This window comes from Erythrolamprus reginae, chromosome 11, assembly GCF_031021105.1.
Source record: "Erythrolamprus reginae isolate rEryReg1 chromosome 11, rEryReg1.hap1, whole genome shotgun sequence".
NCBI classification, from domain to species: domain Eukaryota; kingdom Metazoa; phylum Chordata; class Lepidosauria; order Squamata; family Dipsadidae; genus Erythrolamprus; species Erythrolamprus reginae.
In genome coordinates this window covers 31,691,454-31,718,509 of record NC_091960.1, presented here as the reverse complement: position 1 = coordinate 31,718,509, position 27,056 = coordinate 31,691,454, and the positions used below count along the sequence as shown (strand labels likewise).

The following is a 27,056-nucleotide window of genomic DNA, read 5'->3' as shown; positions in this document are numbered from 1 at the left end:
GAAGGTACTCTGGTCCAATGCCATGCAGGGCTTTAAAGGTCACAACCAACACTTTGAATTGTGACCGGAAACTGATCGGCAGCCAATGCAGGCCACGGAGTGTTGCAGAAACGTGGGCGAATCTAGGAAGCCCCACGATGGCTCTCGCGGCTGCGTTCTGCACGATCTGAAGTTTCTGAACACTTTTCAGAGGTAGCCCCATGTAGAGAGCATTGCAGTAATCGAACCTCAATTCATATTATTAGCCTGTCATCCAGATACAACTGCCTCTCTCTTGTGTTCTCAAAAGAGTCAAAATTGAATCATTTTGCTCTATCTTTGTCTAGCAATTTCAATTGAGTTAAAAAGATCTGGACCCAGATCTTCTACTAGAAGAAGGTACATGGTACTATCACTGTGGGAGCACTAAAGCATTGAAAATATATCTATAAAAAGTACTATAATACACTTTTTTCTGCAGTTTGAGAATTCTTTGATTCCTTTGGGTTCTTAAAAATCACCTTTAGAATTAGAAAGTTGGTTTATATTGTTTACATCTATTGTTGTCCTACTATCGCAGCACCATTGAGAGCATCCTAACATATGGCATTCTCGCATGGTATCGGAGCAGCTTCATAGTGGATAAAAAAGCTTTACACAGAATCATTATAACTACCCAGAGTATCATTGGGTTCCAGCTATCAACCCTGGACGATATCTTCACATCTGGCTGTTTTAGAAAGGTGCACAACATTTTCAGAGCTCATCCTGCTTACAAGCTTTTTGAAATGTTGCCTTCTGGCAGAAGATACAGAACTATTAAAATGTTTTCTGAACAGTTCTTGTTCCAGAGCTATAACTGCACTTAACAATGTACTAAAACAGCGGTAGGCAAAGTTGGCTCTTCTATGACATGTGGACTTCAACTCCCAGAATTCCTAAGCTAGCATGATTGGCTCAGGAATTCTGGGAGTTGAAGTCCACAAGTCATAGAAGAGCCAACTTTGCCTACCCCTGTACTAGGGGGTCACCATCAGTGAACTGCTGGAGAATACTACTTGGTCTGTTGTGTGGATGTTGAATTGTTCAGGTGGGAAATTGTGGTGCGTTGAACATGTTCTTTCAAATTGTTATGTATGTTGAGATTGGTCTTTGGCGTCATGCAAATTTTGTTGCATGGGTATAATGTGTACTTACATAAAATATGTACATATATATAATGTGTACATACATACATCCGGAACCGCCTTCTACCGCACGAATCCCAGCGGCCGATAAGGTCCCACAGAGTTGGCCTTCTCTGGGTCCCGTCGACCAAACAATGTCGTTTGGCGGGCCCCAGGGGAAGAGCCTTCTCTGTGGCGGCCCCGGCCCTCTGGAATCAACTCCCCCCAGAGATTAGAACGGCCCCCACCCTCCTTGTCTTTCGCAAATTACTCAAGACCCACCTTTGTCGCCAGGCATGGGGGAGTTAGGATATTCCTTCCCCCAGGCCATTACAAGTTATGCATGGTATGTTTGTATGTATGTTTGGTTTTTATAATAAGGGTTTTTAGTTGTTTTATTAAATTGGATTGTTACATGTTGTTTTTTATCATTGTTGTTAGCCGCCCCGAGTCTGCGGAGAGGGGCGGCCTACAAATCCAATAGATAGATAGATAGATAGATAGATAGATAGATAGATAGATAGATAGATAGATAGACAGACAGACAGACAGACAGACAGACAGACAGACAGACAGACAGACAGACAGACAGACAGATAGATAGATGATAGATAGATAGATGATTTAGATAGATAGATAGATAGATAGATAGATAGATAGATAGATAGACAGACAGACAGACAGACACAAACAAACAAATAAATAAACAAATAAACAAAATGACAATAAAGTATTTATTTCTTTATTTATGAATAAACAAAGAAACGAAGTTGTTCAGGAAGCTGGGCTTTGTTCCCCATACATTCTGTACTCCCTTTGAATGAGAATAAATACACACTATTGTCTTTGTTTGTCAGCTACTTCCCCCTTTGTGAAGGGAAAAGAACCTTAGAGTCAAGGGTCAAAACAGCACAAAATACTCAGGGACAGGATTGCATTGCAAGTTGAGACGGAGAGGGGCGGCATACAAATCTAAATAATAAATAAATAAATTTGCAAGCCGAAAACCATCTCAGCCATGCCGTGTAAGATTGAACCCGCAGCATCTGGAGATTTCATCTGCATTTTGTTAAGTGTGATTCCATGCCCGGAATGAATATTAGTGACATTTGAAGGAGCAGGTTGAAGGAGGGAAGAAGGAAGAGAAAACACTGCGGTGCCAGGTGTGAAGATGTTCCCAGAATACTGAGTGCTTTTCCAGGGCTACCTCTTCAGACTGCCTGGCTGCAGAACCTTTTATGATGGGAACACGAATCCCGCACGAATCCCAGCGACCAGTTAGGTCCCACAGAGTGGGCCTTCTCCGCGTCCCGTCAACTAAACAATGTCGGTTGGCGGGGCCCAGGGGAAGAGCCTTCTCTGTGGCGGCCCCGGCCCTCTGGAACCAACTCCCCCCAGAGATTAGAATTGCTCCCACCCTCCTTGCCTTTCGTAAGCTCCTCAAAACCCACCTCTGCCGTCAGGCATGGGGGAATTAAGATAATCTTTCCCCCTAGGCTTCTACAATTTATGCATGGTATGTTTGTATGTATGATTGGTTTTTATAACAAGGGTTTTTAGCTGTTGTAGTATTGGATTTTTTACATTCTGTTTTTTGTCACTGTTGTTAGCCGCCCCGAGTCCATGGAGAGGGGCGGCATACAAATCCAATTAATAATAATAATAATAATAATAATAATAATAATAATAATAATAATAATAATAGAATAGAATTTTTATTGGCCAAGTGTGATTGGACACACAAGGAATTTGTCTTGGTGCATATGCTCTCAACGTACATAAAATAAAATATACATTTGTCAAGAATCATGTGATACAACACTTAATGATTGTCATAGGGGTCAAATAAGCAATGAAGAAGCAATATTAATAAAAATCTTAGGATATACGCAACAAGTTACAGTCATACAGTCAACATGGGAGGAAATGGGTGATAATAATAATAATAATGTGGTATTAACACCTCATGTGATCTTGATTCTATCCCTCTGTTGATGCAGCCTAGAACTGGGTTGGGTTTTTTGGCAGCTGCTGCACATGGCGGGCTCCTATTTAAATAGTTCTCCAAGATCCCTCTCACAATTACTTCTGTTGAGCAATGTACCACAAATATTGTACCTGTGTGCTTTGTTTTTCTTGCCTAAATGTAGAACCTTACTTTTTCCACCATTGAATTTCATTTCGTTAGATAGTGCCCAATGTTGAGGTCTGTCAAGACCCTTCTGTATTTTGAGCCTCTTATTCATGAGTGACACTAGAAGTCTGACATGCATTGATAAACATCACTTTGGCTCAGCCAAGACAGACTGAATACTCACGTTGTACCCAGTTCCCTGTGACCGGACTGAGAAAATTCGGATAAAGCCCATGAGGTTTCTCAATTCTGTTCAGGACTTTGCGGATGTTCATCACCTACAAGGAGATTTAAAAAAAAAAACCTGTAAAAAATACTCAAGCGATTGAACTCTTTGCTATTTATAATACAGTGATCCCCCGAGTTTCGCGATCCCGATCATTGCGAAATGCTATATCGCGATTTTTCCACCCGATGACGTCACTCCCTTCCTTTCTCATCTTTCTTTCTCTCTCTCTTTCTCTATCTTGCTTCTTCCTCTCTCACACTCTCTTCCTCCCTCTCTCATCTCTTTCTTTCCTTCTCTCTCTTTCTCTATCTCTCCCCCTCTTGCTCTCGAGCGGCGGGCGGCACCCAGGGAAGGTTCCTTCGGCCGCCCAACAGCTGATCTGCTCGGCAGCGCAGTAGCAGCGAGGAGCCGAAGATGGGGTTTCCCCTTTGCGTGGGCAACGGGGAAACCCCATCTTCGGCTCCTCGCTGCTACTGCGCTGCCGAGCAGATCAGCTGTTGGGCGGCCGAAGGAACCTTCCCTGGGTCTTCAACTCCCAGAGCGGCGGACAAGCGGCGGCCGGACAAGCGGACAAGCGGCGGACAAGCGGTGGGCGGAAAAGCGGCGGCCGGACAAGCGGACAAGCGGCGGACAAGCGGAAAAGCGGCGGACAAGCGGGCAGGCAGGCGGCTCCTCAGCTGCTGGGTCTTCCCAGGTGCGGAAGTAAAAACACCATCTGCGCATGCGCGGCCATGAAAAAAGGGGCGCGCAAGCGCAGATGGTGTTTTTACTTCCGCACCACTACATTGCGAAATATCGAGTATCGCGAGGGGTCTTGGAACGTAACCCTCGCGATACTCGGGGGATCACTGTAAACTGATTTTATTAACAATGAAGCAACTCACAAATACAAGATTTGAAACAAAATGCTATAAAAAATACTCAAGCAATTGAACTCTTTGCTATTTATAATAAACTGATTTTATTAATAATGAAGCCACCCACGAAATACAGGGAGTCCTTAACTTTTCATTTAGTGACTGTTCAAAGTTACATATTTGTTAAGTGAATCACTGAGGCTGTCAAGTTAGTGACGTGATAGTTACGTGAATCTGGCATCCCCATTGACTTCGCTTGTGAATTGGTTACAGAAAAGGGACTGTCCAGGACTGTCATAAACATGAACCAGTGGATTTTGATCAGGTGACCATAAGGATGCGGCAATGGTCATAAGAGTGAAAAATGGTCGTCACTTTTTTTTCAGGGCTGTTATAACTTTGAACAGTCACTAAATGAAAAGCCGAGAACATCCTGCGCATTCATTCCGATAAAGCGAAGACCACTGATTTAGAAACATAGAAGATTGACGGCTTTGCAGTAATCGACTAAACAATGTCGGTTGGCGGGGCCAAGGGCAAGAGCCTTCTCTGTGGAGGCCCCGGACCTCTGGAAATTGAGTTTGACACCCCTGCACTAGACCAAATCAGCTCTGTAAGGATACCGTAACAGCTAAGAGGACACGTGCTAAAAGAAGATAAAATCAGGCCATTAGTTTGTGTTCAATCTCACCAGCACAAGAAAACCTTCGTTTTACAGGCCGTGTTTCTAATCAGGCTGCAGCATGTATTTGTTATGACATCCAGCTAATTAGGCCTGATGCAAACTTGATGTGTTCAAGTAGTGACTCACTTTCTTCCCTTTACCATGCGGTACTGCATTAGCACAAACCGTGATTTAAGTGCCAAGATCTTAAAGCATTTAAGTGCCCTTGCTTAGAACCAGAGATTGGGTTGTATCCTGTTTAAGCCTTGCGGCTTCCTTTGGCAAACAGCAGCGAAGGCAACCGAGCCCCAGGCTCAAGATTGCAAGCCTGGCTTTTGTGCTCACAAGGATCAAGTGTTGGTGTGTGCGCACCAGTGTTTTATCAATTATCTCAGGGACCGCCTTCTGCCGCACAAATCCCAGCGACCAGTTAGGTCCCACAGAGTGGGTCTTCTCCGGGTCCCGTCAACTAAACAATGTCGCTTGGTGGGACCCAGGGGAAGAGCCTTCTCTGTGGCGGCCCTGGCCCTCTGGAACCAACTCCCCCGAGAGATTAGAATTGCCACTACCCTCCTTGCCTTCCGTAAGCTTCTTAAAACCCACCTCTGCCACCAGGCATGGGGGAACTGAGATACTCTTTCCCCCTAGGCCTTTACAATTTTATGCGTGGTATGTCTGTATGTATGTTTGGTTTTACAATAAGGGTTTTTAACTGTTTTAATATTGGATTGTTTATATGCTGTTTTTATTACTGTTGTTAGCTGCCCCGAATCTACAGAGAGGGGCGGCATACAAATCCAATGAATGAATGAATGAATGAATAAATAAATAAATAAATAAATAAACAAATAAAAAGAAAGAAAGAAAGAAAGAAAGAAAGAAAGAAAGAAAGAAAGAAATTGTCAAGTTGGCCCCCACTCAGAGGTGGGCTGCTAAGGTGGAACGGTGACGTGTGCTTGCCCCCGTGGCCCTGAGTGCTAGCAGAGTCCAGCGCAATTATGCGTGTCCGTGCGTGATTTCGCTACCTGCCCTGGTGCGGTAGCACAGTGATTTTCAACCTTTTTTGAGCCGCGGCACATTTTTTACATTTACAAAATCCTGGGGCACACCACCAACCAAAATGACACAAAATGACACCCTAACACACTCTCCTCTCTTTTTCCATCCCTGTCTCCTCCCCACCCTTGTGTGTGTGTGTGTATACACACTCTTGAACCATTTCCAAAAACAGGTGAGGGCTGGGTTTTTTCTCTCTCTTATTCTTTGGGTGCTTTTTATCATATGCTTTAAATCAAGAGTCACTTCTCTCTCTTTTATTTCTCTCTCTTTCCTCTCATTCTCTGTCTCAATCATTTTCTCATTTCTCTTTTTTCCTCCCCTGTTTGCTAATTTCTCTCTCTCTCTTTCCCTTCCTCTCCTTTTCTCTCTCTCTCTCTCTTGCTTTCTTTCTCTCTCACTCTTGCTTTCTCTCTCTTTCTCTCTTTTCTTTCTCTCTCTTGCTTTCTCTCTCTCTCACACATTCTTTCTCTCTCTCTCGCTTTCTTTCTCTCTCTCTCACTCTCTCTCTCTTAGCAAAAAGTTGTGAGACTGGAACCTGAGCTTCCTTCTTCGCGGCACACCTCACCATGTCTCACGGCACACTAGTGTGCCACGGCACACTGGTTGAAAAACACTGCGGTAGCATAATTGTACTGGACTCCGCTAGCACTCAGAGCCCCGGGGGCAAGCACACGTCACCGTTCCACCTTTGCAGCTCACCTCTGCCCCCAGTGCACATGAGGGGTACAGCAGCTTTCTCCACGGAAGACCCTGGCATTTCAAGAGCAAGTCTGAACATGAATGCAGATTAGTGATGCCCCATTTTATTTTATTCTTTTTTTAAAGGGGGGAAAAAAAGAAAGAAAGCCCACAAATCTCTAGCTGGGAGCTAATGAACTGATAAGCTTTTCACCAAGTCCATTTCCCTCCAGATGGCTGTTTGCAATCGGCACCCGTTGTGCACACACTCTCATACAGCTTTGGCTTTAATCGACAGCATGTTCTGGGTGGGCGAATCCATTAAGAAGCCGGTTTCCGCGTTGACGGAAGGACGGGAATTAGATGAGAGGGCCGCTCAACTGACCTCTTGGAAAATCACTGAGCAAGAATGGTCCTCTCTCCTACATTAAGGCAGAGGTCCCCAACCTTTTTAGCACCAGGGACCGGCTTTAAGTTAGACGAGTTTTCTACGGCCCGGTGGGGGGGGGGCTTTGGTCATATGGGGGTGGGGTTATGGAGGGGTGGAGCTTAGTGACGCAGCCCTCCACACTTCTCCACAGGGCAGGGAGAATGAGGAGGCTCCTTTGGCGGCTGGGGGCTGCCTGGCTTTGTGATTTTGACTGGGGGGGGAACTTAGGAAGGTCCTACTTCTCCCCCCCCAGCCAAAAACTCAAAGCCTATCTGCTCCAGAAACTTGGCGATCGCGCCCCACCGCCGCCGCCTCCTCCGTTTCCCCCAACGGCAAGCAATCTAAACGCGGGAAGGGCATTCCGGCGCTTCCCTTCAGCCTCAGAAGCCCCCTCGACGCTGGAGGGATGGTTATGAGGGGAGCGAGCGAGGAGAAGAAGACGTCCCACTCATCGCTCCTGAGGGAACGGGCGAGGGCGTCGGAGACCCAAAGCCCATCCTGTGTGGAGGGAGACGGAGCCAAGCGGGGCCACCCGGAGACCTTTTCCCGTCTTCTTCTCCTCGCTCGCTCCCCTCACAGCCAGCAGCCCCGCTCGCGGGGGGATGCCCGTTCGTAGCTACCAGCCCGCCAAGCGTCGAGGGGGCTTCCGAGGCTGAAGGGAAGAGCCGGAATGCCCTTCCCGGGTTTAGATTGCTTGCTGTTGGGGAAAACGGAGGAGGCGGCGGTTCTTTTCTCCTCGCTCCAGAAAGTAGGCGATCGCGCCCCACCGCCGCCGCCGCCTCCTCCGTTTTCCCCAACAGCAAGCAATCTAAACCCGGGAAGGGCATTCCGGCTCTTCCCTTCAGCCTCGGAAGCCCCCTCGACGCTTGGCGGGCTGGTAGCTACGAACGGGCATCCCCCCGCGAGCGGGGCTGCTGGCTATGAGGGGAGCGAGCGAGGAGAAGAAGACGGGAAAAGGTCTCCGGGTGGCCCCGCTTGGCTCCGTCTTCCTCCACGCAGGATGGGCTTTGGGTCTCCGACGCCCTCGCCCGTTCCCTCAGGAGCGATGAGTGGGACGTCTTCTTCTCCTCGCTCGCTCCCCTCATAACCATCCCTCCAGCGTCGAGGGGGCTTCCGAGGCTGAAGGGAAGAGCCGGAATGCCCTTCCCGGGTTTAGATTGCTTGCTGTTGGGGAAAACGGAGGAGGCGGCGGTTCTTTTCTCCTCGCTCCAGAAAGTAGGCGATCGCGCCCCACCGCCGCCGCCGCCTCCTCCGTTTTCCCCAACAGCAAGCAATCTAAACCCGGGAAGGGCATTCCGGCTCTTCCCTTCAGCCTCGGAAGCCCCCTCGACGCTGGAGGGATGGTTATGAGGGGAGCGAGCGAGGAGAAGAAGACGTCCCACTCATCGCTCCTGAGGGAACGGGCGAGGGCGTCGGAGACCCAAAGCCCATCCTGCGTGGAGGAAGACGGAGCCAAGCGGGGCCACCCGGAGACCTTTTCCCGTCTTCTTCTCCTCGCTCGCTCCCCTCACAGCCAGCAGCCCCGCTCGCGGGGGGATGCCCGTTCGTAGCTACCAGCCCGCCAAGCGTCGAGGGGGCTTCCGAGGCTGAAGGGAAGAGCCGGAATGCCCTTCCCGGGTTTAGATTGCTTGCTGTTGGGGAAAACGGAGGAGGCGGCGGTTCTTTTCTCCTCGCTCCAGAAAGTAGGCGATCGCGCCCCACCGCCGCCGCCGCCTCCTCCGTTTCCCCCAACAGCAAGCAATCTAAACCCGGGAAGGGCATTCCGGCTCTTCCCTTCAGCCTCGGAAGCCCCCTCGACGCTTGGCGGGCTGGTAGCTACGAACGGGCATCCCCCCGCGAGCGGGGCTGCTGGCTATGAGGGGAGCGAGCGAGGAGAAGAAGACGGGAAAAGGTCTCCGGGTGGCCCCGCTTGGCTCCGTCTTCCTCCACATGGGCTTTGGGTCTCCGACGCCGCGGACCGGCTGGAAAACCCCAACGGCCCGGTCCCGGTCCGCGGACCGGCGGTTGGGGACCTCTGCATTAAGGGATATGTTAGGACGAGTCACTTCGCGTTAATCCTCACTTCCACAAAGGCTTTCCATTAAGGTTGCATGTTCATAATCTCCATCCCTGTGATGCGTCTCTTCCTTGTTTTCAACTTCGACTTTGCCTTCCCAGCTGTTATCTTTCCCCTTCTATTTAAACTCTTATATATACAGTGATACCTCGTCTTACAAACGCCTCATCATGCAAACTTTTCGAGTTACAAACCTGGGGTTTAAGATTTTTTTGCTTCTTCTTACAAACTATTTTCACCTTACAAACCCACCACCGCCCCTGGGATGCCCCGCCTCCAGACTTCCGTTGCCAGCGAAGCACCTGTTTTTGCGCTGCCGCAGGGGAATCCCAGCAGGACTTCTGTGTTTTTGTGAGGCTGCAGGGGAATCCCAGCAGGGGAATCCCAGCAGCGCAAAAACGGGTGCAACGGAAGTCCGGAGGGGGTTTCCCAGTGAGGGGAGCCTCAGCGAAATCGCAGCATCGCAAAAACAGAGGTCCGGAGGTGGGGTTTCGAGGACTTCGGTGTTTTTGCGATGCTGCGATTTCACAGATGCTCCCTTCGCTGGGAAACCCCACCTCCGGACTTCCATTGCCAGCGAAACGCTCATTTTTGCAATGCTGGGAGATGCTGCAGCATAGCAAAAACATAGAAGTCGGGAGGTGGAGTTTCCTACGGAGGGGAACCTCAGGGGAATCCCAGCAGTGCAAAAACGGGTGCTTCGGCTGGCAAAAGGGGTGAATTTTGAGCTTGCACGCATTAATCGCTTTTCCATTGATTCCTATGGGAAACATTGTTTCGTCTTACAAACTTTTCACCTTAAGAACCTCGTCCCGGTACCAATTAAGTTTGTAAGACAAGGTATCACTGTATATTTCCTCTGTTCTCCAACATGTCTTCTGCACAAGCCCTTATTCATTCTATGCTTCATTTATGTCTTATTTCGCTATTCCTCCTTCTCTAATGGTTTTCCTTCATGCCTATCTCCCGCAACTCAATTTTCCTTTTGTATTCTTGTCCCACTTAATGTTGTGTTACCTGCCTGTTCTGGTAGAAGCCTCCCGAAAATTCACGGGTACAAATTTCAGACACACACACACACGTTTGAAAATTCAAAACAATGTCCTTTAACACAAAATTCAAAAGAAACAAAGCACCCTTTTTGTATTGCAAAGAGCACTCTTCCCCAAAACAACCTTGTCGGCTGTACAAGTCCCTTAATCAGTCCTTAAGTACTTAGCTAGTAGCTGTGAAGAAACGTCACAGCCCTCCTTCTTCCCACGAAGTGAAACACGCACACACTTTACTCTGCTTTGCTGTCAAAGGCGTGAAAAATCCACAAACAAAGTTCAGACACAGCGAGGCACGGTCCTGAAGAACTGCGATCAGATAATCTTCCACAACGGCCAAACTAGCACGCTGCTATTTATAGCAGCAGCTCTAATTACTGGAGCCCCACCCAAACACAGGTGGCCTCTCTTATCTCCTGTAATATGTCCTCAATTGGTCTCTTCGATGCATAAGTCTGCGCCTGCGTGGGTCTAACACTTCATCATCCGAATCGACCGAAGATAATGGAGATTGGCTTCCTGGGCTGTGTGCCAAGCCTCCCTCTTCCAAGTCACCCCCACCTTCTTCTTCGTCCGAGGAAACTGCACTCCCTGACTCTGCTGGCAACAAAACAGGCCTAGGACATGTTGATATTTCCCCTGCATTCACCTCCACATTCCCTGGGGCAGGAGCTGGGCTGTCCATCTCAGCTTATGTCAGATTCTGAGGAAGATGAGCCAGGCCCCTCTGAATACCCTGGGCCAGAGGGGTTACTAGATGAAGCAGAGACAAGAGTGAGCCGGAAAGTGACTTGAGTGAGCCTGAGGAACCACTAGAGGGGGCTGATGTGACAGTGGGAGAGTGGTCCCAGTCAGAAAGTGAGGAAGACAAGAGAGTGGAAAGCAGTTGGATCAAACTTAGAAGAGTGCTTTGAAGGAGAGGTATTCGTTTACAGGCTTAGCCTCTTTGAGTTGTGATGTCACTCCTAGGTGGTATAAAGGAAAAGGACTGTGGGAAATGGGGCGTGGAGAATGAACGCCATTCTATGGAAGAGACGTGAAACCGGGGGTGTGCTTGAACATTGAAACATAGAAGACTGACGGCAGAAAAAGACCTCATGGTCCATCTAGTCTGCCCTTATACTATTTTCTGTATTTTATCTTAGGATGGATATATGTTTATCCCAGGCATGTTTAAATTCAGTTACTGTGGATTTATGTACCACATCTGCTGGAAGTTTGTTCCAAGGATCTACTACTCTTTCAGTAAAATAATATTTTCTCATGTTGCTTTTGATCTTTCCCCCAACTAACTTCAGATTGTGTCCCCTTGTTCTTGTGTTCACTTTCCTATTAAAAACACTTCCCTCCTGGACCTTATTTAACCCTTTAATATATTTAAATGTTTCGATCATGTCCCCCCTTTTCCTTCTGTCCTCCAGACTATACAGATGGAGTTCATGAAGTCTTTCCTGATACGTTTTATGCTTAAGACCTTCCACCATTCTTGTAGCCCATTTTTGACCCGTTCAATTTTGAACAAAGCTTTGAAACCATGCGTTCTGCTTCGAAAAGACAATCCTAGTTGGACGCTGCACTAGGGAAAACTTTGAGGAACAGACGCATATGTTTAAGTAAATGAATGGGCTTTATCTCAGGAATGCAGATAAAGAAAGAGTTTCTGGCGCCCTTCCCGGACATACTTTAGCTAGCTCTAAAGAGAAAAATCTCTCACGCGTGCGTCTCCCCTTGTGAGATTTTGCTTCTGTGTATGCGCACAAAGCAAAAAGAAAAAAGAAAAAAAGATGGTGGCGCCCATAAGACTGCCACTGGAGCGGTCATGTGCAAATTGCGCAATCTGGCGGCCCTTCCGACACACAGTCCGCTACCGCACCAATAGCAACCCACTACTGGCGACGTGGCAGCGAGTTGAAAGGAGGAGAGGAATCACTTCATGCAAATTAATAAGAGAGAGAAAGAAAGGGAAGGAAGGGAGGGAGGAGGAGAAGGAAGGAAGGAAGGAAGAGAGGAGGAGACGGAAGGAAGGAAGGAGGAGAAGGAAGGAAGGAAGGAAAGAAGGAAGGGAGGGAGGAAAGAAGGAAGGAAGGGAGGGAGGGAGGAAAGAAAAGAAGGAAAGAAGGAAGGAAAGAAGGAAGGAAAGAAGGAAGGAAAGAAAGAAGGAAAGAAGGAAGGAAAGAAAAGAAGGAAGGAAGGAAGGAAGGAAGGAAGGAAGGAAGGAAGGAAGGAAGGGCGTACTTACTTTTTCGGCATAAATGGGATTTCCAGACAGTTCTGAAAGGTGCATAAACTCTAAGTGGAGGCTGCCGAATTCAGCTAAGATGCTGCTTCCCGCTGACGCCCATCCCCAGCTCCAGCTCATGCCACTGGAGGAAAGAGAGAGAAGAAAAAAGCTAAGCATACAAGGAGTGAGAATCCCAGGCAGTGTCATATTTAAATCATCATCATCATCATCATTATTATTATTATTATTATTATTATTATTATTATTGTTATTGTTATTGTTATTGCTATTATTATTATTATTATTATTATTATTATTATTATTATTATATTTTTTAGAAACATAGAAGACTGATGGCAGAAAAAGACCTCATGATCCATCTAGTCTGCCCTTATACTACTTTCTGTATTTTATCTTACAATGGATCTATGTTTATCCCAGGCATGTTTAAATTCAGTTACTGTGGATTTACCAACCACGTCTGCTGGAAATTTGTTCCAAGGATCTACTACTCTTTCAGTAAAATAATATTTTCTCCTGTTGCTTTTGATCTTTCCCCCAACTGACTTCAGATTGTGTCCCCTTGTTCTTGTGTTCACTTTCCTATTAAAAACACTTCCCTCCTGGACCTTATTTAACCCTTTGACATATTGAAATGTTTCGATCATGTCCCCCCCTTTTCTTTCTGTCCTCCAGACTATACAGATTAAGTCTTTCCTGATACGTTTTATGCTTAAGACCTTCCACCATTCTTGTAGCCAGTCTTTGGACCCGTTCAATTTTGTCAAGATCTTTTTGTAGGTGAGGTCTCCAGAACTGGACACAGTATTCCAAATGTGGTCTCACCAGCGCTCTATATAGTGGGATCACAATCTCCCTCTTCCTGCTTTTAATACCTCTATTTTTTTTTAAATTAGATTTGTATGCCGCCCCTCTCCACAGACTCGGGGCGGCTCACAACAATAATAAAGAACAATGTACAGTACAAATCTAATACTTAAAAATATCTAAAACCCCATGATTTAAAAAACATACACACAGCATACCATGTATAAATTATACAGGCCTGTGGGAGATTTCTCAATTCCCCCGTGCCTGACGGCAGAAGTGGCTTTTAAGGAGTTTACGAAAGGCAAGGAGGGTGGGGGCAGTCCTAATCTCCAGGGGGAGCTGGTTCCAGAGGGTCGGGGCCGCCACAGAGAAGGCTCTTCCCCTGGGTCCCGCCAGCCAACATTGTTTAGTCGACTGGACTCGGAGAAGGCCAACTCTGTGGGACCTAACCGGTCGCTGGGATTCGTGCGGCATTAGGTGGTCCCGGAGTTATTCTGGTCCGGTGCCATGAAGGGCTTTATAGGTCATAACCAACACTTTGAATTGTGACCCGAAACGATCGACAACCAATGCAGACGTCAGAGTGTTGGTGTAACATGGGCATACCTTGGGAAGCCCATGATTGCTCTCGCAGCTGCATTCTGCACGATCTGAAGTTTCCGAACACTCTTCAAAGGTAGCCCCATGTAGAGAGCATTACAGTAGTCGAACCTCGAGGTGATGAGGGCATGAGTGACTGTGAGCAGTAGGTTGTCCAGTAGGACTCCAGGGTCCCTCTCACAGTAACTACCTGTTGAGCAATGTACCCCATATACTGTACCCGTGCATTTTGTTTTTTCTTGCCTAAATGTAGAACCTTACTTTATTCACCATTGAATTTCATTTTGTTAGATATTGCCCAACGTCCATGTCTGTCAAGATGCTTCTGTATTTTGATACCCGTGGGATATTAAATCTGGTAAACCAAATGAAGAGCAGCTTTGAACACAGTGTGCATTTGGACATGTCTGGCCGTGCTTCTAAAAGACGTAAACATTCAAGACTACAATTTGTGGCTAAAAGCAAACGTCTCTAGAGCTTTAGATCCAAGGCCCTGAGAAATGCAACAAACATCCTGGTTTTGCCAAGTGGCAGTTCTGTGTTAGCAAAAACTTCAGAAGAGAAGGATGTAGAGGTAGTGAGGTAGTGGGTGAGCAGTGTGGTCGGGCGGTAGGAAAAGCAAGTAGGATGCTTGGCTGCATAGCTAGAAGTATAACAAGCAGGAAGAGGGAGATTATGATCCCGCTATATAGAGTGCTGGTGAGACCCCATTTGGAAGACTGTGTTCAGTTCTGGAGACCTCACCTACAAAAAGATATTGACAAAATTGAAGAGGTCCAAAGACGGGCTACAAGAATGGTGGAAGGTCTTAAGCATAAAACGTATCAGGAAAGACTTAATGAACTCGATCTGTATAGTCTGGAGGACAGAAGGAAAAGGGGGGACATGATCGAAACATTTAAATATGTTAAAGGGTTAAATAAGGTCCAGGAGGGAAGTGTTTTTAATAGGAAAGTGAGCACAAGAACAAGGGGACACAACCTGAAGTTAGTTGGGGGAAAGATCAAAGGCAACGTGAGAAAATATTATTTCACTGAAAGAGTAGTAGATCCTTGGAACAAACTTCCAGCAGACGTGGTGGGTAAATCCACAGTAACTGAATTTAAACATGCCTGGGATAAACATAGATCCATTGTAAGATAAAATACAGGAAATAGTATAAGGGCAGACTAGATGGACCATGAGGTCTTTTTCTGCCGTCAGTCTTCTATGTTTCTAAGTGGTAAAATTGCAGGAAATTATTACAGAGAGTTAAGAAAAAGCAAAGCGACAGTAGCATCTTTCCTGGACTTTGCTTCCTTACTCATTTTCTACCAATCAGCCGACTCAACCATCTTGATTACAGTCTATTAAGATCATTGCAACCTCTGCAGAGCGGTCTATATTTTTAGGATCGGGTAGAAAATAGCCCTCGTAATTGTCGGCTTGAGAGAAGTTCCAATGACTGCGGTTTCAAAAACAGGAAGACCTGATCCTAATAACTCTTGATTAGCATGGGAGGCAAGATTGCGGTTAAGGCTTCTTTCTCCCTAAAGACAATTATCGCGGTCTTTTTTTAGGATTTAATTATTACGATTATCTGAAGGGAGGAATTACAGGGAGACAGCAGATGGCGCTAAGAGGTTTCTGCAACGGACTCCAGAGGACCAACACTTTCGACTTCTTTAAAAAATATAAACTTTTATTATTCTGTCTTTTTTTTCTTCCTTTTCTTTTAGTTTAATTTAAGTTAGAATTTTAAAATTTTTACATATGTTGCTAAATATTTTAGACGTGTTTCTATTTACTACTTTATAATTGATATTTTTAAGCATTTTGGACTGGGACTCACTACTCACAGTCACTCATGCCCTCATCACCTCGAGGCTCGACTACTGTAACGCTCTCTACATGGGGCTACCTTTGAAAAATGTTCGGAAACTTCAGATCGTGCAGAATGCAGCTGCGAGAGCAATCATGGGCTTCCCTAGGTATGCCCATGTTACACCAACACTCCGCAGTCTGCATTGGTTGCCGATCAATTTCCGGTCACAATTCAAAGTGTTGGTTATGACCTATAAAGCCCTTCATGGCACTGGACCAGAATATCTCCGGGACCGCCTTTTGCAGCACGAATCCCAGCGACCGATTAGGTCCCACAGAGTCGGCCTTCTCCGGGTCCCGTCAACTAAACAATGTCGGTTGGCGGGCCCCGGGGAAGAGCCTTCTCTGTGGCGGCCCCGACTCTCTGGAACCAGCTCCCCCCGGACATTAGAACTGCCCCTACCCTCCTCACCTTTTGCAAACTCCTTAAAACCCACCTTTGTCGTCAGGCATGGGGGAACTGAGGTATCTCCCCGGGGCCTATACAATTTATGTATGGTATGCTTGTGTGTATATCTGTTTAATAATGGGTTTTTAAATATTTTATATTGTAAATTATTAGATTTGTTATAAACTGTTTTTACTGTGTTGTGAGCCGCCCCGAGTCTCCGGAAAGGGGCGGCATACAAATCTAATTAATTAATTAATTAAATAAATAAATAAATTAAATAAATTAAATAAATTAAATAAATTAAATAAATTAAATAAATTAAATAAATTAAATAAATTAAATTAATTAATTAAATAAATAAATAAAATAAATAAATAAATAAATAAATAAATTTTATAGATGGTGTTAAACAACGACAAGATTTCTTCTTTTCACTCTATTTTCGTTTAAATATAAAGATGACTTCTACTCTGAGCGGAGCGAATGTAGCTCCACTAAGTGTTGCATGTTATGTATTGTCATGTTTGTCTATGCAATTTAATAAAAATATTTTAAAAAATAAATAAATAAATAAAAACTTGCAGTGTGGAAAAGCCACTTTTTTCCTTGACTGGGACTTAAAAAATAAGATGGGTATTTGGGTGCAGTTTAAGGCTTTGAGTTGAATCCCCTCTATCTCCACAAGGGATTGTCGGGTAAATCCACCCCAGATCTCCCTTAAATCGAGCCTGTCTCAGGCAGTTAAATTACAAGAAACTTGGAGAAAAGATTTTTTTTAAAAAATGATTGAGTCGGTCTGCCAACAGCTATGATGATAATTTTGAGCAGGACTGAAATGTTCCCAGTTCGTTTGTGCCTGTCAGTCATTGGAGAGCGGGTCGCGAAGGGAGCACGAGGCTCCGCCCACCTGCCCGAACACCGCCATTTGGAGTTTTTTACCCTCTGTGTATGCGCAGAGAGTAAAATAACCCTAATGGTGGCGTCTGAATGAGTGAGTGAGTGGGTGGGTGGGTAGAGCATATCTATATCTATGAGACCGCCTTCTGCCGCACAAATCCCAGCGACCGGTTAGGTCCCACAGAGTTGGTCTCCTCCAGGTCCCGTCAACTAAACAATGTCGTTTGGCGGGACCCAGAGGAAGAGCCTTCTCTGTGGCAGCTCCGACCCTCTGGAATCAGCTCCCTCCAGAGATTAGAACTGCCCCCACCCTCCTCGCCTTTTGTAAACTCCTTAAAACCCACCTCTGCCGTCAAGCGTGGGGGAACTGAAACATCTCCCCCTGCCTATGTAGTTTTCTGTGTATGATATGACGGTATGTATGTTTTTATATATTGGGGTTTCTTGTTTTTTAGACTTTTTAAATGTATTATTGTTATTTTAGATTCCAACTATTAGATTTGTCGTTATATATTGTTTTTATCATTGCTGTAAGCCGCCCTGAGTCTACGGAGAGGGGCGGCATACAAATCTAAATAATAATAATAATAATAATAATAATAATAATAATAATAATAATAATAATACATCATAATAATTTGAGGCAACCTGAAGATCAGCTACTGGGGAACAAATATCTTGCTCCCTTCACCCCTCCGTCAATGTCATCCTAAGAACCGGGCTGGGGACAATATGCTAGACCAGTGATGGTGAACCTTTTTTTCCTCCGGTGCCGAAAGAGCGTGCACACATGGTATTGCATATGCACGAGTGCCCACACCCATAATTCAATGCCCGGGGAGGACAAAAACAGCTTCCCCCATCCCCCATAGACCTGTTTCCCAACTTCTGGTGGGCCCAGTAGGCTCGTGTCTTGCCCTCCCCAGGCTCCAAAGGCTTCCCTGGAAGGTAGAAACGCCCTCCCCCGTCCCCCCAGAGGCTCTCCGAAAGCAAATGCTGGCTGGGGAATTCTGGGAGTTGAAGTCCAAATATCTTCAAGCTGCCAAGGTTAGGAAACACTGGCTTAGAGGAACATGTTGAACTAAACATTGTAAAAAATGGTAAAGTCAGACCAAACAGGTTACAGAAATGTAGCGGGATGAAAGGATGGCAAAAAAATACATGACTGGGGTTGACAAGGCTAAGTCACCAGTTCCTTTTAATTTACATCTTTCTCTTTGCTGAGGGCACCCCAAAATCTCAGCCAGGGATCTTTCAAATCCCTACCACCCAGCCAATACGCAGCAATGCCACGAGTAAGCTGAAACTAGGAGAAAAGGCTGGGAACTTGTGATTACAAAAAAAAAGGGTGCGGAGAGGGGTTATGGCTGCAGAGAAGAAGCACGATGCCAACTTTGCTTTCAGTTCAGGCCAATCTTCCTCCAGCCTGGCAGTTTCTGCTATAAGCCCATTGCAACAACATAGCCAAGAAGGCTTCAAGAGTTGTAAACCTAATCCTACGTAGCTTCTGCTCTGGCAATCTCACACTACTTACCAGAGCTTACAAAACTTTTGCCAGACCCATCCTCGAATACAGCTCATCTGTTTGGAACCCATATTGCATCTCAGACAATAACACCCTTGAAAATGTCCAAAGATACTTCACCAGAAGAGCCCTTCACTCCTCCACTCGAAACAGAAGACCCTACGAGACTAGACTTTCAATCCTGGGCCTAGAAAGTTTAGAACTAAGACGCCTTAAACAAGATCTAAGTATTGCCCACAAGATCATATGCTGCAACGTCCTGCCTGTCGGTGACTACTTCAGCTTCAACCACAACAACACAAGAGCACACAACAGATTTAAACTTAATATTAACCGCTCCAAACGTGACTGTAAAAAATATGACTTCAGTAACCAAGTTGTCGAAGCGTGGAACTCATTACCGGACTCCATAGTGTCATCCCCAAACCCCCAACACATTACCCTTAGATTATCCACGGTTGACCTATCCAGATTCCTAAGAGGACAGTAAGGGGCGAGTACAAGTGCACTAGAGTGCTTTCCATTCCCTGTCCTATTGCTCTCCTATATCTCCTATACCTTTCTTCTATTCCTATATCTCTTCTTCTATTCTTTCATTGATATATTCTATTCCTATATCTTCTTTTCTATTATTTCTTAGATATATTTTACTATGAGTATCTCCTCTATAACCTTCAGCATGTATTTTACTATGTGTGTGTGTATATATATATATATATATATATATATACACCCACTAAAACCCTCATTGTGTATTGGACAAAATAAATAAATAAATAAATAAGTTCCAGTGATCAGCCAGAAGAGCTGCAGTCAATTTGGGATGAAAGGCGCTAGATCTGAAAAGTGTCAGTTCAAGTAACTAGGGCAGGGATGGCGAACCTTTTTTGGTTCACGTGCCAAAAGGGGGTTTGTGGGTGTGTTAGCATGTGTGCACATGCCCACATCCCTTGCCTCCCCTGTATGCGCACCCCCACGCTGCCCCTGCACATACGCGCAATCTCCCCCCACCTCAATAGTGCACAGGTCTCACTGAAGCCTGGAAAAAACATGAAAAAAACAACCAATGAACAAAACAGAAGTTTACCCATTGTGCTGTTTTTTGCACTCCGGGGCTCCAGGAAGCTCCCTTGAACCCTCCGGAATGCAGAAAACAGCACAACAGGCAAACCGGAAGTGCGTTTTACAAATTTCTGGTTTGTCCGTTGGGTGGGTTTTTGCACTCCGGGGCTTCAGGAAGTGTTTCAATTATGTTAATCAACTCAATCCCCAATCCCTTGACCGAGATTTAACCCTTGCTTGGACTCTTGCAGCAGCGCACAGGAGAATTAACTGCTGATTCTAACTGCTTGAAGAAGAACTATGCTAATGGTATTGTAAATTTATCTGTTACGGTGTTTATAAAGAAGTTTGTGAATCCAGCTGAATCAGTTATCTGTGTGTGCTTCTGGTTTTGATTTTGCAACAAACTTTAAGTTGTAAAATGGGCAAAATTCACTTATAACAATTGTCTCATTAGCAAGAGAAATCTTAGGCTCAATTGGGTTTAATCCAGGCAGGTTTATACTCTTATTCTCTATTTGTTAGCAACAATATATTACTGTTCCTTGCCTGCCCAGGTTGATGACGCCTCGTGGGATTCCTGTTGGTGTGTTAAAGGCCGGGAGAAGTTTCTCTCCAAGTTCTAGAGCTTTGCTCTTGAAGACCTGTTGGAAGAAAAGAAGAAGATAATTAATGGGAGCTGTGTTTCTAAACATAAATCTCCATATGTTCAGCCACTTGGAGGTACTTCCTGGTACATCAGGAACCCCGGTGGTGCAGTCAGTGGCGTGATTTACCAGTTAAATAATAATTATAATTTATTAGATTTGTATGCCACCCCTCTCCGAAGACTCGGGGCGTCTCACAACAATAATAAAACAATATTACAATGAAACAAATCTAATATTAAAAACATATAAAACCCCATCGTTTAAAACCATGCAGCACACACACATACCAAACATGAAATATAAAAGCCTGGGGAAGGTGTCTCAGTTCCCCCACGTCTGGTCATACAGGTGGGTCTTAAGTAATTTGCGAAAGGCAAGGATGTGGGGCAGTTCTAATCTCTGGGGGGGAGTTGATTCCAGAGGGCCGGGGCCGCCACAGAGAAGGCTCTTTCCCTGGGGCCCACCAAACGACATTGTTTAGTCAACGGGACCTGGAGAAGGCCAACTCTGTGGGACCTTATCGGCCGCTGGGATTCGTGCGGTAGAAGGCGGTTCTGGAGGTATTCTGGTCCGATGCCATGTAGGGCTTTAAAGGTCATTACCAACACTTTGAATTGTGACCGGAAGTTGATCGGCAGTCAATGCAAGTCACGGAGTGTTGGAGAGATGTGGGCGAATTTAGGAAGCCCCACGATAGCTCTCGCGGCCGCGTTCTGCACGATCTGAAGTTTCCGAACACTTTTCAAAGGTAGCCCCATGTAGAGAGCGTTCACAGTTCTCTGAACTGTGCATAATCACCACCAGCGGTTCTGCAGAACCTGTCCAAACCTACTGAATTTCACCCCTGATTTGAAGAACCATTTATTTTATTTCTTTATTTATTAGATTTGTATGCCGCCCCTCTCCGAAGACTCGGGGCGGCTAACAACAATGAAAAGACAATGTAAACAAATCTAATATTAAAAACAATCTAAAAAACCCCAATTTAAAAAACCACTCATACATACAAGCATACCATATATAAATTCTATAAGCCTAGGGGGAAGTGAAATTTCAATTCCCCCATGCCTGACGACAGAGGTGGATTTTAAGGAGCTTGCGAAAGGCGAGGAGGGTGGGGGCAACTCTGATATCTGGGGGGAGCTGGTTCCAGAGGGTCGGGCCCCCCACAGAGGAGGCTCATTGCTTAGTCAACGGGACCCGGAGAAGGCCAACTCTGTGGGACCTAACCGGTCGCTGGGATTCGTGCGGCAGAAGGCGGTCCCGGAGATATTCTGGTCCGAACAGACCTTCTGCCCAGACTGAATGGCCAATATTTGCATGCAACGGCTTGTGAGCATCTTTTCTCAGAGTGAATGTAGTTCAGCTCCTGTTGACAACTAGAGCACAGGTGGCCAAATAATAATAATAAAACCATGAAAACAGATGAGCTAAAAACACAGATGAGAACACATCTCAGGATTTCTGCTGTGGAAACCAGACCAATCTTATTTTTCTGCCATCACTCTAAGCTTGAGGCGTAGTAATGGCTTTGGATGGTGGCTTCTGGATCATCTCACCATGGAGTAGTAGAGTATGTAAGTGGATTTGCTCTTTAATAGGCATTAGAAACTTTGATGCCTGGTCTGTTTTAAATGGTCTTCAAAAATCGCGATTTTATCAGCGCAGTTTGCTATCCCCGTTCTGTTTAAAACAGTGTTGTTTCTATTAACGAGATTTTATCTATTTTACTATTTCAACATTATTCCCCCTTCCTTACAAACTGAAACTAAAGGCGTAATAATAAGGAAGGAAATGAATCTTCTTTCATTTCGTTTTTCAAAGACCTGGTATTCAGCAGACGCTTATTGTGAACTGTTCAAGCAACTGCACGAGCCAATTCAGCAATTACACAAACACCCATATTAAAGATAAAAAGGCCAGACTGGAATTGAATTCAGATAAGGAGAGATCAGCCTTTTGAACTTAAGGGGAAAATAGAAGATACACCCCCCCCTTCCCGGCCACCCGATAGCTACGATGCAGTGTATCTATTAAACTATTATTCCGGTTACAGTTTTGGAGGCTCGGGTTTGTAAGTGGAAAATGGTTCTTGAGAAGAGGCAAAAAAAAAATCTTGAACACACCACTAGAAAAGTTTGTAAGTGGAGGCATTCGTAGGTAGAGGTACCACTGTATCTCCATCAGCTTTTCACACACCCTTTCCACCTTCTCTGGTGGGCTGTTGACTTGCAACCAAAATTCAGGGCTCAAATATGGCCATAGGTCAAGGATTACTCAAGGAAACTTCAGATCGTGCAGAATGCAGCTGCGAGAGCAATCATGGGCTTCCCCAAATATGCCCATGTTACACCAACACTCCGCAGTCTGCATTGGTTGCCGATCAGTTTCCGGTCACAATTCAAAGTGTTGGTTATGACCTATCAAGCCCTTCATGGCACCAGACCAGACTATCTCAGGGACCGCCTTCTGCTGCACGAATCCCAGCGACCAGTTAGGTCCCACAGAGTGGGCCTTCTCCGGGTCCTGTCAACTAAACAATGTCGTTTGGTGGGACCCAAGGGAAGAGCCTTCTCTGTGGCGGCCCCGGCCCTCTGGAACCAACTCCCCCCAAAGATTAGAATTGCCCCCACCCTCCTTGCCTTCCGTAAGCTACTTAAAACCCACCTCTGCCGCCAGAAATGAGGGATTGAGATCCTCTTTCCCCCCAAGGCCTTTACAATTCTATGCATGGTATGTATGTTTGGTTTTTATATTAATGGGTTTTTAATCATTTTTAGTATTGAATTACTATTGTACACTGTTTTATTGTTGCTGTTAGCCACCCCGAGTCTCCGGAGTGGTGCAGCATACAAATCCAATCAATCAATCAATCAAATAATCAAATAATTAAATTAATTAAATTAATTAAATTAATTAAATTAATTAAATTAATTAAATTAATTAAATTAATTAAATTAAATTAAATTAATTAAATTAAATTAAATTAAATTAAATTAAATTAAATTAAATTAAATTAAATTAAATTAAATTAATTAAATTAAATTAATTAAATTAATTAAATTAAATTAATTAAATTAATTAAATTAATTAAATTAATTAAATTAATTAAATTAATTAAATTAATTAAATTAATTAAATTAAATAAATTAAATAAATTAACAAATAAACAAACAAATAAACAAACAAACAAATAAATAAATAAATAACTTGTAAGGCTTTAGAACAATTCCCTGTTCTAATCAGTTTCTCGGTCTGTTTTAAAAACTTGCAAACAGGGACATCTTCTCTCTATTCCCCTTTTGCCCCAGTTACCGCAGGAACTGAACTTGCTGTAAAGTGAGAACAAACGATATATCTGCAGATATATTAATCAAGAGTTTACTTCTTGTAAAGGGAAGAACGTTACGTGATTTACAGAGACATCTTGCAGGTTCCAAAGCTTTTGTCTAAATGTGGAAGACAAGCAGCATTGCCAAGGCCACAGAGGCAAAGATAACTTGGAAGAATTAAGTAAAAAGAAAAAAAATATTTTTTTTGTGGGGGAGCGAATGGCGTCACAACTTGCTGTGCTTCGATGTTCCTTTCAAAAGACAAAAAGCTGACCATATAACACTTATGCACTGCAAGGTTCTTCCAATCTGTCATTGGAGCCACGCAGCTCCCTTGTTCTCTATGCAAAGCCACAGCAGGAGGCCAAACTACTGCTTTGCTCCAGTTTCTGCCCTAGAAATTTCTTGTGCAACCTTTCCATGCCATCAAAAATATATAGTGCAATCAGTCTCAGTTGTGTACCACGGAACAATGGGAAAAATAAGCAGGGGCTCTACTGCGGCGGTATTATATCATGCTGCAAAGTTCGTTTCGGTACAAGCCGTCGGCCCAGGGGAGGAAGGTCACCTCTGACATCATTTACTCCAAGGAAAGAATATTCTTTGAAGGATGGGTCCAAAGACGGGCTACAAGAAAGTGACCGTTGGGTTTAAGCAGGACAGTGAGAGTATAAAAGAGGCAAGCTGACACTGTCTCAGTCTTTGCAAGAGCTGAAGTCACAAGTTCAATTGTTCCTGTGCTCCCGAGAATAAAGCAACTTTAAAGAAGCTGACAGTCTCAGTATTCTTCATAGGCGACGAAGAAGGTCGAACCTACGCTCCTTCATCATGGACAGCCGGCCCGTCGGACGAGCTCCCGACCCCTTCGACCCAGAAAAGTCGACCTGGGACGGCTACCTAGGGAAATTCGAAGTCTTCCTTGAAGCTGCAGGAATGAAAGACCCTGACAGTGGCAGAAAAAGAGCTATTTTCCTCAATATGAGCCGGGGTGGCGCAGCAGGTAGAGTGCTGTACTGCAGGCCACTGAAGCTGACTGTAGATCTGAAGGTCAGTGGTTCAAATCTCATCACCGGCTCAAGGTGGATTCAGCCTTCCATCCTTCCGAGGTGGGTCAAATGAGGACCCGGATTGTGGGGGCAATAGGCTGGCTCTGTTAAAAAGTGCTATTGCTAACTCAACCCAGACAAGACGGAGTGGCTGTGGGTCTTGCCTCCCAAGGACAATTCCATCTGTCCATCCATTACCCTAGGGGGAGAATCATTGACCCCCTCAGAGAGGGTTCGCAACTTGGGCGTCCTCCTCGATCCACAGCTCACATTAGAGAAACACCTTTCAGCTGTGGCGAGGGGGGCGTTCGCTCAGGTTCGCCTGGTGCACCAGTTGCGGCCCTATTTGGATCGGGAGTCACTGCTCACAGTCACTCATGCCCTCATCACCTCGAGGCTCGACTACTGTAACGCTCTCTACATGGGGCTACCTTTGAAAAGTGTTCGGAAACTTCAGATTGTGCAGAATGCAGCTGCGAGAGCAATCATGGGCATTCCCAAATATGCCCATGTTACACCAACACTCTGCAGTCTGCATTGGTTGCCGATCAGTTTCCGGTCACAATTCAAAGTGTTGGTTATGACCTATAAAGCCCTTCATGGCACTGGACCAGAATATCTCAGGGACCACCTTCTGCTGCACAAATCCCAGTGACCAGTTAGGTCCCACAGAGTGGGTCTTCTCCGGGTCCCGTCAACTAAGCAATGTCACCTGGCGGGACCCAGGGGAAGAGCCTTCTCTGTGGCCGCCCCGGCCCTCTGGAACCAACTCCCCCCAGAGATTAGAACTGCCCCCACCCTCCTTGCCTTTCGTAAGCAACTTAAAACCCACCTCTGCCGCCAGGGATGGGGGAATTGAGATCCTCTTTCCCCCTAGGCCTTTAAAATTCTATGCATGGTACGTATGTATGTATGTTTGGTTTTTATATTAATGGATTTTTAATCATTTCTAATATCAGATTACTATTGTACACTGTTTTATTGTCGCTGTTAGCCGCCCCGAGTCTCCAGAGAGGGGCGGCATACAAATCCAATAAATAAATAAATAATAACAAATGTTGTAAGTCGCCCTGAGTCTAAGGAGAAGGGCGGCATAAAAATTGAATGAATGAATAAATGAATGAATGAATGAAAATGAATGAATGAATAAACAAACAAACAAACTACTGCGGCTCCGAAATCTATGACTTGGCTAAGACTCTAACTGACCCTTTGCCGGCAAACTCTGTTTCTTGGGACGCCTTGACTTCAAAACTAGCCTCTCATTTCAAGCCGACCAAACCGGCCATCGTATACCGACACCAATGCGCCCAGAAGCTGATCGACAGCCAAAGCATAAAAAGATACCAACCTTTTTTAAAATCTACTGCCTATCCTAAATTTCATAATAAAAGTTCTCACTAAAGAGATTCCGGCTTGCAGCTATGTTTTATGGAAACACTTGCCCAGGTAGTTCAGTTCCAAGAATTAATACCGGAAAGTTATGTCAATTAATGCTTCCACCGATGCCTTCTCCCTTGTTGAGATAATGAAGAATGTCTTGGAATGAGTCCATGAAAGTTAGGAGCTCATCACACGTGACTTTAGTGCCAAGGAAGATTTTGGGGGTTTGGTAGTAGAGTTAAAAGTGGTTGTCACTTAAAAAAAAAATAAAGTTCACAATAGTCTGACCCTTGTGGGGGACACAAATCCTCTCTAGCTTTAAGTCACTAATAAATTTGCAAAACCAAAACCGTGGCCAGTGGCATTTCTGCAGAGATCAATGTCCAGGAGAAATTGTCCACAGGAGGAAAATTCTACTGGATGAGTCAGGCCAAGTAATTATGTCCAACTTAATTAACAGTTTATCACCGGTGCTCTGATATTTTTAGCTAGTTTAGGTAAGGGAACAGGTGTGGTTTTCTGAGATTCCCCACGCGGAAATCAAGTTGTGCCAATGGGTTGGTACCAACATAGAAACATAGAAGACTGACCGCAGAAAAAGACCTCATGGTCCATCTAGTCTGCCCTTATACTATTTCCTGTATTTTATCTTACAATGGATATATGTTTATCCCAGGCATGTTTAAATTCAGTTACTGTGGATTTACCAACCACGTCTGCTGGAAGTTTATTCCAAGGATCTACTACTCTTTCAGTAAAATAATATTTTCTCATGTTGCCTTTGATCATTCCCCCAACTAACTTCAGATTGTGTCCCCTTGTTCTTGTGTTCACTTTCCTATTAAAAACACTTCCCTCCTGGACCTTATTTAACCCTTTAACATATTTAAATGTTTCAATCATGTCCCCCCTTTTCCTTCTGTCCTCCAGACTATACAGATTGAGTTCATTAAG

At 45.0% G+C, this 27,056-nt stretch overlaps 1 protein-coding gene across 1 annotated transcript in view; it reads right to left on the bottom strand.

Moving 5' to 3' along the window:
* MAN1C1 (mannosidase alpha class 1C member 1) overlaps positions 1–27,056 on the bottom strand; it is a 227,143-nt gene that overhangs the window by 20,870 nt on the left and 179,217 nt on the right. The window contains exons 5-7 of the mRNA XM_070764245.1: positions 20,241–20,335; positions 12,541–12,664; positions 3,464–3,557 (exon numbers count right to left, since the gene is read on the bottom strand). Coding sequence (XP_070620346.1) covers positions 3,464–3,557; positions 12,541–12,664; positions 20,241–20,335 — 313 coding nt within the window. The remainder of the gene's footprint in view (positions 1–3,463; positions 3,558–12,540; positions 12,665–20,240; positions 20,336–27,056) is intronic.